Here is a 21,341-nt window from a genome sequence, read left to right as displayed (position 1 = left end):
TAATGGTTCAAAAATGCAATAAATCTTCAGTAAACATAAAACATTCTATGATGATCAGTTTCTGTCAACGTCATTCGGGTAAATTTACCGAATTACTGAATGGTATTTGTTTTGAATAAAACGTATTTAATAAGGTTTATGTTTGAAAACAGTTCGAACACTTGAATAAACTGCCGACTAAATATACGGAGTTATGAACGTGTCAGTTTACTCCAGGACATCATCTTCATCTGGGGAATGGGCGAGATATTGAAGTATGAGAGTGGAGCGAATAAACATATCTGTTTTTTGTAAATCAAACGGTAGAATTACGCCGTTATTTTCTCACATATTTCATCCAAATATAAAAATAATTAACTGAAGAGATTTGCTGTCAACACGATACAAGCCATGTACATTCAAATTTGCAGTATTGCTTTGCGACATTTACATACGTCCCAGAACTCTGAAACGTGAGATTTAATGATTATAAGGAAAGTCTGATCCGACGTTTTACAAAATCGTCCTCATTAGCAAACTAGTACATGACGACAGTATCATAATCTTCGATAGTAAACTTGCGGCTGTCATACATGTAAATGTAAACACACTGCATACTGCAGAATCCGTTGGGTTTATGGTACAAAAAGTATCTTGACCGTCCTTCGCGTGTTTGCTCCATTATCGGGACACGTTGGGCAGCTCTGAACATTGGAGCCGCATTCCAAACAGGCGACACAGTGGCCACAAGGCTGATAGGCCAACGCCACGCGCCGAACCTTGCAAATCTTACACCTCAGTAATCCTTGCAGCTTTTGAAGTTCATCAAGTTCCTCATCAATGGTTGAAGAGTCTGTCGATACAGATTTATGTTGCTTATGTTGCATTTATACGTCGAACTATTATTTACTTAATGTAACAGTTTGTTATTAAAATATAATCGGATGTTATGTGACATGCAGTAAAAATATGTAATTGTTTATCCATTTTTAAGGACTGCAGTATAGTTTTACGAATATTTGTTTTAACGGTAACGCCGGTTGTTACTGTAACGCCGGTTGCGCAATATTTGTATTCTTTTTCGGACAAGAAAAAAAGCAAAAAGAAACCAAATGTTAAGAAACCCAAAAAAGCATTAGACAATGTGTGTTCCCTTAACTTCACAGTAAAATTAAAATCTCATCAATTGGAATACAAACACGTTTGTATCGCGTGATTTAATTGACACGTAATTGATTCCAAGTTGGACTTGTATAAAGCTGAAAGCTTTCTTCTGCATTTAGCATACGTCTCGACCACAATCTTGTGTTATTGCATCGTGCTGTACCTGCAACTGTATATATGCGCATATTACTGAATTGTGTTCGCATATATGTTTTTTATAGAAGCTGATTAAAAAAAAATTGTGATATTTGTTTGCATTTAACATTAAAACAAAGCATGCAATACGATATTTGTATTCGGCTTAATCGTAAATGCAGCGTTGTTCGTATACACATGATCGTACCGCGCGTGTAACACTCCATGTATAACAAAAACAAGACTGCAAACAAAATGAACATGCGATCTAGTATCTTCATAATTTTTTGTAATGTTTTGTGTCATTTGAGTTTAGAGTTCACTTACGGACGGATACTATGTGTTGAAATTAAGCATGCATATTCTTTTAATATGATTTTTTTATTAATCATATGCAGTTGTACAGCAATTCTGAACAAACGAACCCGTAGACTTAGCTTGTTTTTCGGAATTTTCTTTTTGGATGATAACTATGGTTTCATTTGGGTCAGTTTGGGTAAATCTGTGTTTGGAAAGGCAACGAATAAGGAAAATGTTTTCATGAATTTTACGACTATAGAATTCATGACATTTTTATTTTCCCAAACCTAATCTGTAAATCATATCGAATCGATTTAAAATAATATTAAATACAAAAAATCATATTAAGAAATATATGCATACGTTCTTTTCTCACTTATGAACTCAATTTGCTCTATTATTGGCATAGGTTATGGTTACATACTGATGATAGTTGATATTTTCAAGAAAAAAACACACTGGTGACCATAGCTTTTTATTCCAGTTTATGTTAAAGAAAGATAGCTCTAGCAAAGTAACACAATTATCACATTGTTTCAGCCAAACAATAATAAAACTGCCGCCCACGTCCTTAATCGTTTATACTTATTATAAACCCACCGAATACGCAACCTTTATTTAATTACTGTATGCTATTTGAGAGATTTAACATTTACATCTTGAATATTTCGTTGTAGTCCTTAGCCGATTCTAAATTAAGGTAATAACATGTGTATTATTATTGAAAAAAAAAACACATGGTGCAGGTTAATGTATAGACAGGTCACAACTCGACCTTAACTGATTGCCTAATGGTAACTGCGCAAAACTACTATGTGTTTGTTACCAAGTCCGAGACACGAATTTCGATTTACTTTGTAATTTGTTTGTTAATTTTCAAAAACAATTAGCACAATTGTTGTACCATTATGTGTCCAAATCCGTACTATCAAAATTACATCATAAAGTCAGCGTTTTGACTGCTAAATTATACACACAATAATGTGAAAAAAATCATACAAGTGTATAAATTAATTTGAAAATACATGAAAAAAGTGCAAGTTCTATAAGACCAGTACCGTTTTCCCAAACGTACTTTGCCAAATACCATTTTAGTTTCTGAAAATGAAAAAAGTGACCAAAAACGTTGTTTTTTTACATGAGAAAGACAAATGATCAAAACCTGTAGTCTGGTCCTCAATATTTGACATAGAGCAAGGGGCCGGTTGAGCTTGCCTTTTACCTGAAAATAAATAATTAAATCAAATAAATAAATAAATAAATAATGAAGTTGAAAAACATACAAATACCGTTTACACGATTAAATAATAATAAATTAGTATTCTTTTCAGCTTGCAAAGAGACATGTTTTTGGTTTATTATCATAAGTTTCGGTGGATACCTTGATTGAACTATAGAATGAAGTAATTGGTTAACTGTAAACACATGCGGTACGGACTTGCTACTGATTGAAACCAAGCGGTTCCGGAATATGAATTTCACCTTTAATCTGTTTATTTCACTACATTTTACGGACAAAAGCACACCGGGCAGCGGTGTGCGTTGATCGCTCAATTGTATCGGTTTTTTGACATACAATACTCATATATTGATCAGTCTCGAAAAGTTTCTGCCCGCGTCATATATTTTCGCGATGCAAATCATGGGCCACTTAGTTGCATAGACACTCCGACAAATGCTATATCAACTGTATATGCATACCTCAAGACGAAATACGCCAGGAAAGTCATTGTTTTGAAACGCATTGTTCTCTATCTTCTTGCATTATAGGTTTTATCAGACAAAATACGAGTTTTTGGTTTTCCATTGATTTGCTTCCTGTTTTCTGTTCCTGGCCTTAAGGGAATAAGCCACAGTTCCAGGCTGGTTTACCACAAATGGCGATACCTTTTTCCAAATACAAGTTTGGTAAATATTACCCATCTAAATGTATAGCCTACATCTCGATGAAATTTATCGAATACGATTAGGCACGAATTCATTTCCTTCGATCAATTCTAAATCTTATTGTTATTGTTATCCTCATTAATTAATAAACATTTTTCTAAACAAACTTTATTTGTTGAAATAATTTACGCCGGCGTTGTTTTAGAGGTCTCAAATTTAAAGGGAGGTAAACACTGAGAAAATAACAACACCAAAATCAAGCATCCGGGAAGTAATCACTAAATCCGATCGCTGGCGGTACTGGTGGTATATAAATTGCGTCCCCTTGCGAGCAGTTTACATGTCTAAATTTTTTATCCATTTTCCATTCGCTCTCCGTAAGCAGTTTTACCTGTGAACATGCGCAATATTTTGGTAAGTTGCGATTGTAATCCATCAGGAACACGATTATTCACCAAATTTGAGCGTAATTTTGATTTAACTTTTCAGTATTTTTAAACTTCTTTTTACTTCGTCTGCACTTTCCCCGGTCACATTTATCATTTATATGCATATGGCTACACATTGCTTTTTAAAGATTAAGCCTCAAACCACATAATCTAATAAAATGTTGATCTCCCCCGAATATAATTAGTATTGGGCTGTAAATGTAAGATCACACATTTTATTATTTGCAGAAGTTAGGAGTAAGAAGCCATGCTTGCAAACATCATTTTTGTAACACAACCTTACCCTTTTGTCAAAATCAACAAAAAAGGACAGTTACAAAATGTCTGTTATATCTTTTAATTTATCAAATTTTATGTTTTTTTTTATGGTTTTCCATTTTGAGAAGCTGTTCTGCCAAGTGCTGGATATCACGCAAGCCATAACATAGAGCAAAACTGACAGTTTTCAGAAATCAACAAAGTTTCCAAGGAAGAAAGATACAACCCATGGTTATCTTGTCCATTGATTTTCTTGGATGGAACATGTGTGAACTTTTATAGAACTGTGAAGATTAAATATATGTCTGTCTGCATACAAACATCAGCTACGTTGTTATGAAGATGAGATGTTCAAACAATGTCAAAGTGTTGTAAAATTAAAAATTAGAGGGCTATTAACATTCTGAAGAAATACGAATCATTCGTAGTCTGCTTGTCGACCAGTGCATGCCAAATAATGTTAAACTAGTAATAAAAAGTATTTTAAAGGACTCACTACCTAGACCACTATGCTATGATCATATTTTAGTAAGACAGTGTAATTCTAAACAGTAGCAACAAGCTTGTTTATTTAATGCATAAAGGTGATTTCCTGTTTATTGTGTAATTAATCAATTCGCTGTTACTTGTTGTTTCATTATAAATTTATAAACGCTTGTCCAAAACCAGCATTTTTTTTTTTAAAAGGTAATACAGTTTTATAAGATATTGTTTTAAACAAGCTGAATACTGTGCTTTATTATACTTATTTTTCATGCATGTATTAAATGGTTTATGTTACATAAGCCATTGATTTCACAGTTTTTCAAAAGATAACACCACTTTGTTAGTACATGTACGTAAATATTCTTGTAAGTTAATGACAGTGTTTTAGAATTAATGTATTTTGTTACTATTTTAATACATGCAAATAAGTGATTAAAGTGTTTTAATCTCCAAAGATTACCATACACCTTTGTATATATATGTACTAAATATATTAACATCTTTGACATGCTTCTGTTAGCAGCTAAGCATAGAAAGACAATCATTTACAATAAAATAAGCTCTTATGATTACTGATACATCAATGTTTATTTTATGTGTTACTAAAATGTATTAATACAAAATATGGATGATATACCATGTTGTGTGTTTGCTTACAAACTAATTGTATGCAGTTTGAACTGTTATTTATGAAATGCTACAAAATGGCTAGTTTTTTAGTCGCAACATAATTTCAACTAGGCGACACTACTTTGCCAAAGGAAAGTAAAATCCTTTCCGATGCCTGTATTTATTACATACTTCAATTGCAAAACAAGTACGCTGTCCTTCAGTTCCACATAATTATACATTGATAATCAACATTGATTTGACAAATCACATTCTTTTATGTTTAATCAGTTTATGCTAGAATCAACGAATTTAGCAAGATTTAATTGCATCGAGACATTTAATGAAACAACATATTTCTTGGGTAGGACCAGTACTTGGCGTCTTAAGGGTCATCTAAAGAACACTCACACTTAAGGGCTCAATACCAAGACCCCACAGTCGCTAAGCGGACACCATATCCACTACGCCCAAGCCACTGAACCAGCTTTGAATTACAGAGGCTATATAATTTAATTTTTTGGATGCATTACTTTTTTATTGAAAGTCTTGTAATGTTTTGTACACAATAATTTCCATATATGTATTACAATACATGGTAATCAAATATCTAAGCATTTGCCCGTAAATTAGGTAGCACCAATTATGATATTATCCATATATGCAATTGGAGGTTGCGAATCAATTGAAATGGGTTTGAGACAAAACTCAATATTATCGTATAATAAGCTGAAAACATACGTGTTACACCTTTACATTTCTTTTATTTTTCTGTATCATGTAGTCTAACATAAAATATGAGTTGTTTTCAGCCAACCAATAAAACAAAATGTAGAATGTTACAAGTTACAATATTAATTAACAACTTGTTGCAAACCTTCAAGCGATCCGTTTTGACACAGAATAACAACTATATAAATATGTTTGGTTGCGTGCGTGCGTGCGTATACGTATTTGTGTGTCTGAGGCCTATTTCGACCAGCTATGGACAGGGTTTGTGCAGCTTGTGAGCAGTTATACACGGGAGGCTATATGAACACAACATTAAACCAGAACAGACTTGAGAAACTCGCAGTCTCTTTAGGTTTTATCCTATTTGCTGCTGATTGGTATCTTACGGTTGGAATAGAAGCCTTTTAAACTTGAATCTAGTAAGAATGTTTCTTAAGGGGTGTTGCGGCAGTTTATTTAACCGAGGATATATTTATAGCAACACCGATGATGCTATTATCACAACTCAATATTTTTGTTATCATTATCATCAGAAATGACCGAGATGGTTCATAATACAATTGTCAGTGGTTTGATCCCAGGTGGTGATAACTTTGTTTTAACTTTTTTTTCTTTCTTTAATTTCATTCTTGTTGTATACTGGAGCTCTTTTGTCCTGTTGTTTACATTTATCAATTTAAAGCATTTAATCACAAACTTCAAAACATACCGAAATCTTAGAACATGTACATGTCCGTTATTAATGATTAAGGTCGAGTTTGATAATGTATGGTCTAATGTTTGTGATTGAATATTGTTTTTTTTTATTAATCTCTGTTGGTAAGCTGTTGTGATCCCAGTTTAGATTGTAAACAAATTCTTATGTTTATGCATATTTATAACAATCTATGTACCGGTACTTGGGTTTTGTCTAATTGCTGTATTTTATGAAATTTGACGAAGGCGGTAAGGATTGTTAACACAAAAAATCTCAGTTTTTTTATTTGTGTTTTATAATAACAATACGTAGATGAACATATTTGAACAGTTTCGCAGAATTCTATTAGACAGAAAAAAAATCCATTTATGTGGTTACAATAGTAAAAAATGACGTTTTTTTGGGGCTGACATAAAAATTATAAAAAATAAATTTCTAAAATTAAACTTGTGTACTCCATTTTATTGGTGGTGTATGGTTTAATTAAATGGTATATGATGTATCTTAGCTTATATATTATCTACATGTTGCCAATTTCATAGGTTATTAAATATTTTTACGCAATTAGAGATTTTTCAGTTTTATTGAAAATGTACATGTTATATGATGGTGAATAAAATCGAAACAAGGCCGGTGACCCTATGTTTTTGTTTCATGTTTCATATAGTATTTGTATATATATCTTAATTATAAATTTTGGACTAAATCTATTAGATGGAAAAAAATCAGCAAAACACCCCTTAAGTAAATGTGATTTTTCTCAGGAATAACACATGTGTCAAAGTTTGTATCCGATTATAAAATGTTAATACAAGGTCGCCAATAACCATTTTGTTTGCTTACCTCCTGCAGGAGGGTTGGGTGTCCTCTTGGTGGGGTATCTTGGAGGGGGCGTAAGCTTGGAAGGCTGTGAGCGGGCAGGCACTGGAGGCGGCGTCTGATTGGTTGGTTGTGGGCGGGGGTAGACGGGAGGTGGTGGCTGATTGATCGCTTCCTGGCGGGCATAGAGAGGAGGCTCCTCCCCGAAAACGATCGATAGGATCTGTAGCAACCCCAGCAGATCAGAGTTGGGCTGGAAGCATATCAGAAAATACGAGCCTCGCTCTGGAAAACAAGGCACAACACATGTCTGAAATATGTCATCCAAGATTTGCCTGTCCAGTCCGCAGAGGCTGATAAGGGACAAAACTGTAGGCTTTAACTTGATGTTTGCTGAGAATAGACTTTCTCTAAACAAAAAATACCATAAGCGCTGAAACTGTCATCCCTGATTGGTCTTGGCGGACTTGTAGAAATAGTGATACAATATATTTCAAAGACTTTTACTAGTGTTGTGCATAAACATAACGATTTTTTTTACAATTTATAGAAAAACAAGTTGTACAGATAATTGAGTATTGTGTGCACGTGTTAATACAAATGTACTAAATTAGAATCTTATAGTTAATAATTCGGTCAAATACTGACAGCCAACCGGCGCAAGTTAAATAACGTTGGGTAATCTCAGACCAATGTGAGGAAAACGACCACAGTTATTTTAACATTGAAACGTCGAGTTAAAGGCATTACTACCTTTAACATGTTTGAGATTAAAAGAGGAATAGAGCACCTTTCGCAGCAATATTTCCGATTTCTGTCGCCATAGTGTTCGAGTTTACGGACGGTATACTTTCTAAGACCAGTCGATGACGAATTTCCATTTCAAAATGTAAACAAATTGTGCTGTTTTATTATTGACGTCGGCTTGCAGGTGATTTAATTACGTAAATAAATGAACATGTATGTGAATTCTTAGAAGCAATATAACTATTTCACGTGTAGTGGCAAACTTTTTAAATATGCGAACGACCACATTCTGATCTTATATGTGAACAACAACACATCTAATTAAAAAACCCACAAGTGTTTGTTTATATTTTGTTTTCAAAAATAGGGGTATAATAAATATTACGATCTGATCATTATATTTCGACTATTGCATTTTTATGTTCCGTATATTCACGTTCATTTTGTATCCAAAGTAATTTACCAACAAATCAATATGCCCCTAAACCAGTGAATCAAATAACTTATTTGACCACTTATCTTATCAAAGTTTAATTAATTAAATTTAATTTACAGTTTCAGCATTCGGTTTGTTTAATTCGTTTGTTTGCATGCATAAGTATTTACTTAAATTAAAAAGAATCCTGTCGCAATTTAGTTGCATAGCGTATGTACATCGTGAAAGAGGATATAAGATCAATACAGTTTATATACTACTTATAGAATTGTTACCAACAATGTATTTTATTAAAGATAGCATCATTGCATTCAAGTGACACTTGAACCAATTTTTTCGAAAACCTCATGAACTTTGTTACATTTAATCCTGAAACATATGTAGTGAATGTTTATACTTTGTTATTGATATTCCGATTTGTCCCGCTGTTTCCGCAAATTGTTTCTGTTGACGAAATTTTTCTTAATTACCAGAGCATTGCCACAATAACGGCGTGTACATTATGTTTATTTGATTTCTCTGTCTGAAACATTAAGTTTAATTTTTAATTTTGATTCGTTGCTATATCATGAGTTGCACGTGTTTTCGTTCGCATAAACGTCTAGTGTGTGACCGTTATCATATTTTATAAGTCCACTTTACAAACGCTAGACCATTATGTTACTATTTTTTCCCCGTCCTAATGCCCTTAAAATGTGTAAGCGATTTGTACATGTGTATGAAATCGATCGCTTGAAAATTGACGAATTACACAACCCATCCTTTACATTAAGAACAAATAGTTGTTTGAATCGTCAAATAGAGATTGTCTTTGAATGCCCTCAGAAAGCATGGCAGCTAAGAATACAAACAAACCACCTATATATAAGATGTATTGGCGTGGACGTTGCATCGTTCTTGTCCACAAATATCAAAGTGTTTAGGTAGAAAACGTCAATACATACCTCATGTCTCGATTGTTTTCTGTCAAAAATCTTGTGTTTGTTTGCATTTGAGCTGACGTAATTAAATGTAATTTTTATAATACATGAACTGTACACATTAGGTATTTCATTGCTTTTAAAGTAAGTATTTAAAGAAAACTTACACTTGAAATAAGTTATAACACTGCTAAAAGGTGTTTAAGTCATTGAACCGATTTAACAAATATGACACTTATACAGTATTGTTTACGTACATAGTTCCATTCCCTAAGATATGGCAAGTCGACTTTCCCGTTCTGGTCAACGTAACGCCCAGAGTTGATCTGCATGGTGGCGGTTGGTGTTACAAACACAATTGGGGCACTGCAGGGGTGTGTGTCCATTAGACAGACCTTGATTGGGATGTTGTACACGATACCTGTAGATGTAATTATTCAGGTACGGAATAAACCACACATAGACGACGAGCTGGAATATATATTTCACAGCTTTATATAATAGCATACATATTTTAGTGTAAAATAAGTGCTCTCTGAAAAATATAAATGAATACGTGGTTTCAAAATGTTTGCCAAGAAAGGACATTACTCTTATACAAACATTAACTCGAATTTAGTTCATTTTAAACATGGATCACTTTCGTGAGTTGTCTACATGGTTATCAGAACCGTCAATCACTATTATACACGTAAAAGATTCAAGGGAAAATCGTGTTGGTAATACAATATTACACAAATGAACACACGGTATATTTCTTGTCAATCTATGTTGGTTTATCAATAATCGATATGTAATCAATTTGTTAGCTGTTCTATTTAGTTTCATCGTATTTTGTTTAATGACTTATCATAGAAAGAACAGACACCATCCCTTCCCTTGACAAATTATATCTACATCACTGACTTTATTTTATTTTATTGAATTATGTGCCTCTGCTAGTGTGTCGATAAAGCTATCGAAGTAATTGCAGCAATGAAATGATCAATATTCAAAAACTTCTCTCTAACGATAAACACTATGTTAACACAAAGAACATTCTTCTTAATCTGGAAGAATTAACAGTTTGTAGCTTAAAGTGATATTATGGGCATATTTCACTGTTGAATTGAGCTGAAAAGAATAACAAGGTCAAAAAAGTTAGTTAAAATGTGTTTACTGACCAATTATCTGCAACTCATCTTGCTACCAGTTGTTTATAAAAATATATATTATATTCGATATTTTACGTGACTCACCCATTCCTTTAAGCCGAAATGATCCGTAAAACAAAATAGTGTCTTTGTGTCGTATGAAAGAATCTGCACTAAAACTAAATTAAGATTCACATCGTAAATCGAATCATTTTTGTCGTCAGTTGTCAAAACGAAAGTACGGTTGATATTCAAATGCATTATTTTTCTCTTTCCGTGATATTGTTTTAGTATGTTGATGCTGCATTAACAAATATAAGTGTATATGAAGTGAAAACACCAAAAATAAACAACGGTTGCGATAGACACCTATAAACTGTAAGATGCCCATAATATCACTTTAATAGAACGGTTTGAACAACCGATCTTCATGGCGTTACTTTCGATACTCATTAACTCCAAAATTTGTTGCACAGGTTGCAAAACACCTCTTATATTGTAACATACTATAAATGCTGACCGTTGTATTTCGTAGGGATCGTTCCATACAGTTGCAGGAGCATCATATTGCTGCCATCTATGAACACTGGAATTTAAGGTAAGTGATATAATTCATTATCTGCAACATCACTTTGCTTTCCGTCATTTTCATATTAGAAACACTCATTACTTATATAGTTATTACTGCTCAAGAACGTTTAACACATGTCAACAAAAGTGATACTCTTGAGGAAAGCATTACTGGCCTTCTACTTTAAACTTTGTCGCATCTCTCTCATTTTTATTCGAATCACTTTCAAATAAATTTACTTATACCGCGCTAACAAAATATTTTCAGCGGGAAACAATAATGTGTGAAATGTAATAGAGTTATCATGTTGTCAAAACTCAAAATATAGTTGCAACGCTTGGTTCATGCTCAACTTACTATATGGATTATATTCAAACAATTGAAATGGAGCTACTTCTCTAAGTCTTTTTTGAGAAGCTGGTTAATATCCTTACAATACAAACCTCGCCTTTTTATTTACGGTTATTTGTTTGCATTTCATTAAACTTGATTAATACAATTAGCAATTAAGAAAAAAACATGGACATATATGCTCATATGCAGTCATAATCAGTATGCTCGTAAAAGCATTCCTCGGAACCAGTCTTTATATGCGCGGAGGTTGAAACTGGCTTGGTGAATATTACAAAATAGCTTAGATACGGGTCGAGATGGGAAGAATACCAATATCATTTCATTCATAACCCTTCAATCGTTTATTTGTAAACCCACGTATTGTCATCTAAATGAGCTTTCCGGGGAAAATATATGTTTATTGCACACCAAAAAAGTAGCATGTAATGCCTGTAATTATTTCCGAATGTAGTCAGTCAACTTAACACATGTATAGAAGTGGAAAGTCTGAAATATTTTGAATTCAAATGAATACTATAGAAGGAGAGTGAATGTTATGACGTGGATATATTAATGAAACATGCCAAATTTAAACTTCGCCGCTGCAGTTCGACTGTCCTAACCCGAATGAAAAATAATCGCCAAACTACACTACTTTCAGACTTGCAAACACACCTACATTTGTAGCTTTAAGCGCATGGCTTTATGATGAATTTATTAATGTCTTATTCGTACAAGTAAAGGATGAAAATTAAGTATCCTTAAACGCTCGATTTATAATTTTTTTGGAAATTCATTCAAAGTATTTGACTAAATCCAATATGTTTTAATGGTATATTATATAAGCTTTAAACACAAAAATCACGTTAATATAAAAATATTAAGAGCTACTACTGCAACAACGAAATCGCATCCAATCATAAATATTGTTTCCTAAATGAAGCGTTAATGATAAAGTAACGCACCCGATTGTTCTTATTTTCATATGATAATTTCAACACAACAGAATATAATCAATCGCACGCACAATCGTTTGATATGGACAGTAATCTGCTCAAAAAACTGTTCCAAAACGAAACCAAGATATTTAACCTTACATCATCTGCATAAAATGTTTGTCGGTAATGGCTAGAAATATCATAAGTTTACAAACTTTGCGCATAAACTGATTAATCATTTATGTTTAATGTGTCGATGATAAGACTGGCATTTGAAATATGTCTTACCATAGTCCTCATAATGCGGTTTCAATCCTGGAAATGTGTTGATTGCAAGAAGAACATCTGACTTGGTATCATCTCGATATTTGTACTGGAAAAAACAGACCGAATTCATATCTTATTTTAGAAAGACCAACTACTGAAATGAATAGTCAAGATGGTGTTACTTTAACGTACATATGGTCGTGTTTCTCTACTTACGATAAAGTGAATACAAAGCATCCAGTTTAATTAAATTGACTGTGCGATTCTTCAACAAGATTAAATGGGCTTATTGAGTTTTTTTAATGCAATAATATATTATTAAGTATTCATTGAATGAGTGTTTAAACTTAAGGTCTTCTTTTCGAAAACCACAGAAATAACTTTTTAAGATTGTAAAAAGTCGTCTACTTCGTTAGTTACTTTTTGATTTTTTTATGATACCACGGAATAATTGTATAGATGGAAACTTTGGGCATCATGTCAACGTGTACTTTACAAGTGAGGTATGTTAATTTGACATCCTCATCAACATTCTTTTTTATCAGTTTAGTCAATCTGTGGTGAACGTTAAACAATGTTAATTTCATAATCATATTTGATAATATCAATTTAAGAAAAATTTAAAATCATGTTTAACATTTTACGAATCAAACGCGTGAGCTTCAAAGCCAATAGAGATCCAATCACAACTTTACTGGATGTAAACATATCGGCAATCATCACGTGCGTGTCTTATGAGGTCATGACTTGAACAGTTTATTGCATCATTCAGTTAAATGGCATGAATGTTTTTAAACGCAATATAATTAACAAAGTATGTAAGTGTTTAAGATGGATGATAATTATTTTATTTAATTACAAGTGTTTGGAGTATATATCTCGAATGAAAACGGTAACATTTCAATTGTTGTACTCTTTAATAGTGTATGATGTACTTCAATAAATTGAATTTTAAAGTTCTGTGTTTAACAGTTTCCACGTAAATTTTAATTGCTAGCGGCATTCAACAACGAGCGTTATTTTCAAATCATTTTGCGGAAATAATGCTACAATTTCGGATGCACAATTCGGATTCAGAAAAGAGTGTTCAGCCGTTGATGCCATATATATTCTGATGTCAGTTGTACACCGATTTTTAAAATGAAAATGAGCGTCTGATTGTTGTTGCCGTTGATATGCTTAATTGTTTTGATAGTATATATCGCAATCCATTATGGCTAAAAATGTACAAATCCGGTATACAAGGCAAAATGTTACGAATAATTCAAATTATGTATGAAAATGTAAAATCATGTGTAAAAGCATGCGCGACATACTCTGAATACTTTAGCTACGCCGTTGGTTTACGACAAGGGGAGGTAATGTCTCATATTCTTTTTTCATTGTTTGTTGAGGATTTGGAACTTTGTTTACAAGACAGCGTTCATTCTGGTTTAAATATAGAATTTATCACTTTAATGATATTTGCAGACGATATGGCCATTTTGGGTAAATCACTAGAAGAAATTTAGATTATCATTTATCATAATTGTAATCATTTAATGATTTCAATCTCATGCAGACAATCTTTACCTTTATTGTAACTCATGGGGACTTACTGTTAATACTAGAATTCGTCAAGATAAGATATGGACATATAATGGAAAAACTATAGAAATGGTCGATAATTTTAACTATCTGGGCGCTATTATTAATTATACTTGTAGTTTTATATTAAATCAGGAACATTTAGTAGGAAAAGCTCTTAAGGCTATGAATACTTTAATTCTTAAATGCAAAGAGTACGATCCTAAACCTAGAATATTGTTTCAATTGTTTGATGCCTTTGTTAGCTCGATTTTAAATTATGCATCAGAGATATGAGGGTTTAATAAATTAAAAGATATCGAACGCATTCACTTTACATTTTGCAAAAGGTTGTTACATGTTAAAAGCAACACATGTAATGCAACGGTGTATGGTGTATTAGGTAGACACCCACAATATGTATATATATATTTTCGCATTGTAAAATATTGGCTTAAAGTTGTAAATAGTGAAACTATTATAATACAAACTGTGTACAACCAAGTGATAAATGATTGTTATAAAGCGTATAAAAAATGGGTATCGAATGTTAAAAAGTTGTTAAATGATTATGGATTTTCATATATATTTGAAAATGCAAATATGATTAATACAAAGTTGTTTTTATGTGAATTAAATGTAGAATTATAGATACATTTAAACAAGAATGGTTTGGCAATACAAATAATAGTTCTGTTTTAGATATGTATTTGATCTTCAAAACAACTCTTGAATACGAAACGTATTTAGATGATCTGCCAAAAAGTGTGCATCCATACCTTGTTAAACTAAGGACTTCTGCCCACCCTTTGAGAAGTCAAACTGGAAGATACACGCGTAACCATATTCATCATAATGAACGATACTGTCAATGTTGTGATAAAACGGACATGGAAGACGAATTCCACTTTATATTTAAATGTCCATGTTTCCGTCAAATACGGCAAAACATTAAAAAACTGTTTACTTTGTGAATCCATCAGTTTTTAAATTCCATACTGTATTGAACTCAACTTGTAAAATTGAAATTATAAATGTGTGTAAATAGATGAAGGAAGCTCTAACCGTAAGAAATTCTATCAAAAATAATATTATCAACGAAAACTAAGTATTTCCTTACTGCCGGTGAAATGATATTTTACTTTACAGTCGTACTACTTTGTTAATTATACTTTGTCTCTAATTGTTAGATTACATTTTGTTATAACCCATACGTTGTAATATATAGACACATGCCAGTATGTTGCATTATATTTCATGTATTTAGACGATGAACATTTGTATAAGTCTTAATAAACTGTATGTTATGTTCTGTTCTTTTATCTACTTGTCAGGATGCGATGTTCATTCATTCATCAAAAGTTATTGAAATGCAATTTAAAAGGTAATTTATTTAATGAATCGATCGTGGCTTCGTTAGTTGAACAACTAGAGTCTATTATTACATTCTTACAACGTTTGATCTTATGAAAAAGAGGACGATGTAGTTAAAATGTATCGATTGTATCGATTGTATCCTTTTAGAATATATTATTTATCATTTAATCTATTACTTGGATGCCTAACACAACTAGCAAAATCTGACATGTTGTTAAACTCGATAAAAAACACCATCGAAAACATACTCAAAATCGCCATCAGCATTATAAGCATCATCATCGAATTCAGTATTTCTGCATTTGATTGTTTTTGTAATAAAGCATCTTCTTGTCTGAGTGTTATGTTATATGAAAAAAAAATGGTTAAAAATAAAGTGTTAATAATAGTGAATGTCATAGTTGACTGGAAATTTTAAATGATTTCAATGATGATATAAAAATTTAATACAGTGTTGACTTTTGACTGAATATTTGGTTTTCTTGTGCTATCAAAATAAAATAAAATATGCACGTGATCAGAATTAGAATGCCGAATCATTATATAATATCCAAGTATTCATTTTTGTTGGCAATTACGATAGGGAAGCGCCATTGAAACGCAAAAGGCAAAAGCAAAGCTGTAGCCAGGACAAAAGTTATCACAAAAAACCATGGTCACCTTAATAAATTGATTGTATAAATGCTCAACATATTTTTTATGAGTTTCAAAGAAAATTGTTTTTCCGTACCTTTAATTTTAGATTATTTAAACAAAAGGTTTGATTGTGAAAATCCCTTTGTAATTATTTTATTTGTATTAAGGATATGAGACTCAAACTCTTGTTCAATATTTTTTTCATTGAATGAAAGTCTATGAAAGTTACTACTTTTTTACTTCAAAGTGCCCACAATAAATGAATGAAGTAATGTTATACAATGTGCTTTAGTAAACTATGTCATTGTTTTCTACTATTGTAACATATATCGTGTTATATTTTATGGTACACCATTTAACAGTGCATTCTGTGTATTGTATAATTGAGCGTGTCAACATCGATGTTAAGTGTTTATTTTTTGATCCTTATATGTGATTTTCTGTGATTAATATATTTGCTAAGCGATTCACTCCTATTAATTACACTGCAATGAATTAGCAAATCGTGTAGTCAATAAGATAACATTGTTGCAATTTCAGAATAATGACTATTCCATTTCCGACATCATTTTAAATACTTTAGCATAAAGTATATTTATAACGTTGACATTAAAATATATAACAATTCCAAAATGGTATCAAGGTTAAGATTTACTGAGCAATAAATGAAGTAGAGATGGCTTGAGACATCCCTGTAACTTGAAAGATTGTCCCATAAAGACTTAGAATTTCATGTTATTATTGAATCAGAGTGACATTAAACTTGAACCTGTAAACACGTATTAATTGGAGGAATTTTAAACCTGTGACATGTTTCAGGAGACAATATATTCGTCCGTCGTCCGTCGTGGTATAATGAATTATCTGCATAATTCATGTTATATAACTTTACATCAGACTCAAAATCCTTACCTTTCTACACAAATCGACTATTATCTAGATGATGATTATACTATTAATGTTTAAAAAATGTTATTCGGTATTTCAACATATCGATGTAATTTTTGACATCAATATATAGTCATTATAAATTTAAATGTAACAAGTGATGTACCGACATTTACATTTTTATACTATGCTAACATTATGTTTATGCTCATGGTTAAGTCCACATACGGACGGTAAAACGGGCGGACAAACGGAAGGACCGGGAGGTAACCGAATCCCTTTCCGTAGTAACAGATAGGCGACTAAAAACGAATTCTAAGGCAACACATGTATTATGACCACTGTATACATATATCGTAAAACCTTTTTTTGTAGCCAGGACTGGGTTAAAGTGAGGTTAGTTAGAATTTACTTCCAAGATGGCGTCGTTTTCGTGTTTTTCCAGAAGGAGTAGCGGATATTTTCACCGGGAAAGCCACTTTATATTGCTTTTTAATGAATACACCCGTTCGGCTCCATAGTGAGCTCCATTCGGATTTTTGTTTCAATACCGTAGACATCGGAATAAAAAAAATATTGAAGCAAATCGACAATAAATTTGTTGTTTAATTTCGTGACCTTAGATAATTTGGCTGTTCAAATATCATTTCCTCTTATAATATACAGTATTTGTGCATGTTTACAGTACACAACAACTTAAATAATAAGTATTTAATCATCGCGACGCGTGTTTATCTATGTATTCATTAAATTCCGAATTATAGGGTTCAACCCCGTTCGTTTTGAAGTAAGTTAAAACTTACCTTACTTAAACACAATAAGCTCCAGATTACACATACCCCCATCCCCCCTGTACTTGTACGTATTAAGAACAGCTAGATACTAAATAAAACATTTTAAAGCCATATACCTTCTTCAGTGAATAATTAAAGAACGGTTCAAACGAAGACATAGTTTGCGATGAACAACTTACACGTTATTATATAAATTAAAGATTGCTATAAACGAATAAAAACCGAAAGTAAGAAAAGAGGAAATTATTAATCGATTTAGGTCCTTCATCCGATAAGGGCTGAGATTTAAGTATCAGGAAATCTCTTCAAAATGCCTTTATCTCTGCACACGAAAAGATCAGGGTCAATAATAACATTAAAAACAACTTAAGAGCAAGTGACATGTTTTTGTACTGTTTGCGTACCGACAATGTTATCTGTGGATTTAACAGAAGTCATCTATAAATCGTCAAGTGTAATGATAAATATATGTATATATATATATATATATATATATATATATATATATATATATATATATATATATATATATATATATACTATATATATATATATACATATAACTATAACTATATATATATATATAACTATAACTACGACGGTTCTGGCCGAGCATGATAAACTTGATCTTCATCCAAAACTAACATAATATTCTATTTATCCTATTATTTCCTTCCGATTTTTCATTAATAAACATTAAATATCGCAGTTTTTGACAATTTTGTTCTTCCGTAGTTAGCAACACGAGTGAGTCATTCCGCGTAGATTTTATAACAAAGTAGTCCCTGAGATAACAAACGTTTTATTGAAGAAACAACCTTTGTAACATATGCCACTCATTATATTGTGTTGAAAACGAGACAACGCTCATTTATATCAATAACAATAATTCAATAACGATAGCTCTATATTATTTTCGGGGCACTGGAATTCACGCGCAAGGCTCGTCGTAGTCAGTCGGTTAGCGAAAATTTGACATGTGCTCGCGAGAGAATTTGAATTTCAAGACTTATTTATTTAGATCTGTGAGTGATCCTGTACTCGAAGAGTTAATGACATTGAAGTTTTGGATGTTAAAGGGTGCCCCATAAAATTGTGATGTTAACAGCCTTGCTGTTGAAACATTGAATTCCGTGTTAACAGTGGAAGTGGTGTGGTGGGTGGGGAACATGAAATCTGAATTCAAAGTGTATTCAGGAATTGTGACAGACACGGGATTTTTTTGTGAGGTTAGTGTTGCTGTACATGTTGTGTTTGTTTTTCTGATTGTGTGTTCAGACTTCGACTGTGCTTTTGTGGAAGTTGACAATATAGCTGAACATCTTTGAAGCTGCTTTTCAGTCACTGAAGAATAGTTCAAGATAGACTGAACATTCTTATGACCAGTAATAGCCATAATTTCTGTAGGAGGAACATCATGGCCTCGCAGCTTCTGGACAAGATGTTTTCGCGCAGAGTGGTTTGTGTAACGTTTGCCCTCTGGAAGATTTGCTGCCACCGCCATGGTTTTGAGCATCTTTCCTGATTTGACATCTACAAGGCGTTGTCTCAAAAACCACTGACTGGAGCAACCCTCTCTGGTGCGCGGCGCTAGGTAAATGGATCATCATCGTTTGAAAATCCATCTGGTCGCTTTGCTGAATAAGCCTTGTACATGGCGATTGGGTCACGAGGAGAATTTACCCCAAACATCTTGTGGTTGACCTTCCTGTAGTCGCCCAGATTCTCACCAGTGCGTGTTTGTGTCTGCCTCTCATGAAACTCTAAGAATTCATCACCCTCGGCAGTGGTTCGCAGCTTCACATCTCCCCATCTAAATAAAAGGTATGCAATGTTTTTGTTTTGTTTGATTTTTATAATAAAAATCTTTTTTTCTACTATTGCTATTTTGTACACCAAAAATTAAATATATACACAAAAATACAGTCATGGCCACCCCATTTTGTGATATATGAGTCGCGAATTGTTCAAATTGTGAAAAAACGAGTCGAGAACTTTCTAAAATTGTGAAAATTCTAGTCGCAAACTTTTATAATTGTGAAAACCTGAGTTGCAAACTTCTTGTACTGGTGAACATTTGAGTAGCGATTTTCCAAAATGTGTGAAAAACAGTCATTCTTACAGACGGAAAAAGCCCTGAACAGTGCCATTTGAATAGTTATGGCTTCCATAACTTAAAATGGTGTTTTTTATTATTTTGAATGCCGCGCCTTTAAACCGGTCTGTCAGTACTATATCAACTGTTTGCTAGAGGTTTTTAAGCTAACATTTTAATACTATATTGATAATATTTGTAAATAAATTTAGATGTTGTATTCAAATTTGAATAAAAAAGTTGTTGGCACTTCCACAATTTTGTCAAATTTGGTGACATTGGACTCTGGCACTGGACAGCGACACCGCTGTAAATCATTTGTCACACTAACAGTATCATTCAACAATAATTTTATTTGAAACAAGCTTTTCTGCATTGAATACGGTTTCCAAAATTTTATTAGTTTCAAACAAAATTGTTAAAGTTGCATTTCTTAAAAAAACACACATGTTATTTGAGCTATCGCTAATGATTGAAAAAATTCATTTTGATAAAATAGAGTTAACCACCTCAAATTGTAATGTTCAGTTGTCCCTCTTAAGCCAAAGTAGAGACTGTTATTCAGCCACATTGTATTTAACATGGAACATGGAATGTGTGGACCAAGGACAGCAGTTTCCCACATCTGGTCTATGTCCTCATCAGTTAGAGGTTCAGCTTCCCTTGGGCGGTTGCCTTGGCCCTGTATAGAGCAATGTTCAACCGTTCGATAATGTCAAGGTATGCATTAAAGAGGTGGTGTTCTGCCTTACATTACAGACATCCATCGGACAACTCAAATAGCTTAAATTGTTTGTATTAAAGCGAGATTATACGATTTTTCATCTGTGTTTAATTGTAATATTTTTGATAAAATATGTTACAATAACACAAAATAGGCAAGAAAAATTATCCGTTGAAGACGAATTTTATAAAATGCAGCAAATACAAATTAGCGTCCCGAGCCGATTGGGACGAAGATATACCGTACATATTTTCCTACAATAACCGAAGCATTCGTCTTTTTATAAGGATCAGAGTTTGGTGTTCGTGTGTCGTATGAATATATATCTTTGCAGAAATTTCAAATGAATTGTTAAACTTAATTTAGATTCACATCGTACATGCATGATATACATGCTGGCG

At 32.6% G+C, this 21,341-nt stretch overlaps 1 protein-coding gene across 2 annotated transcripts; it reads right to left on the bottom strand.

Moving 5' to 3' along the window:
* LOC127850129 (tumor susceptibility gene 101 protein-like) lies at positions 1-18,336 on the bottom strand. 2 transcript variants are annotated; one of them, XM_052382921.1, is made up of 7 exons: positions 18,238-18,336; positions 12,882-12,966; positions 11,272-11,337; positions 9,876-10,039; positions 7,540-7,768; positions 2,741-2,800; positions 1-832 (listed from the first exon to the last, which is right to left on the bottom strand). In XM_052382921.1, exons 1-7 carry the CDS (start codon positions 18,277-18,279, stop codon positions 615-617), a joined length of 864 nt encoding a protein of 287 aa, XP_052238881.1. In that variant the 5' UTR covers positions 18,280-18,336; the 3' UTR covers positions 1-614. The 2 variants fall into 2 exon arrangements, with proteins under 2 accessions (XP_052238881.1, XP_052238882.1); XM_052382922.1 differs by having other exon boundaries at positions 11,259-11,337; positions 18,238-18,297.
* Positions 18,337-21,341: the final 3,005 nt, after the last annotated feature.

This window comes from Dreissena polymorpha, chromosome 11, assembly GCF_020536995.1.
Source record: "Dreissena polymorpha isolate Duluth1 chromosome 11, UMN_Dpol_1.0, whole genome shotgun sequence".
Taxonomy (NCBI): Eukaryota; Metazoa; Mollusca; class Bivalvia; order Myida; family Dreissenidae; genus Dreissena; species Dreissena polymorpha.
Note: the sequence above shows the minus strand (reverse complement) of the source record. Positions and strands in the feature narration are given on the sequence as shown.

Coding starts and splice junctions, on each gene's coding strand:
- LOC127850129 (XM_052382921.1), bottom strand. CDS start 18,279: ATGTCTTCGTTTGAACCGTTCTTTAATTATTCACTGAAGAAG. Junction 12,967..18,237: donor TTAATTATTCACTGAAGAAG/GTATATGGCTTT, acceptor TGTTTTTTCCAG/TACAAATATCGAGATGATAC. Junction 11,338..12,881: donor ACCGCATTATGAGGACTATG/GTAAGACATATT, acceptor CTTAAATTCCAG/TGTTCATAGATGGCAGCAAT.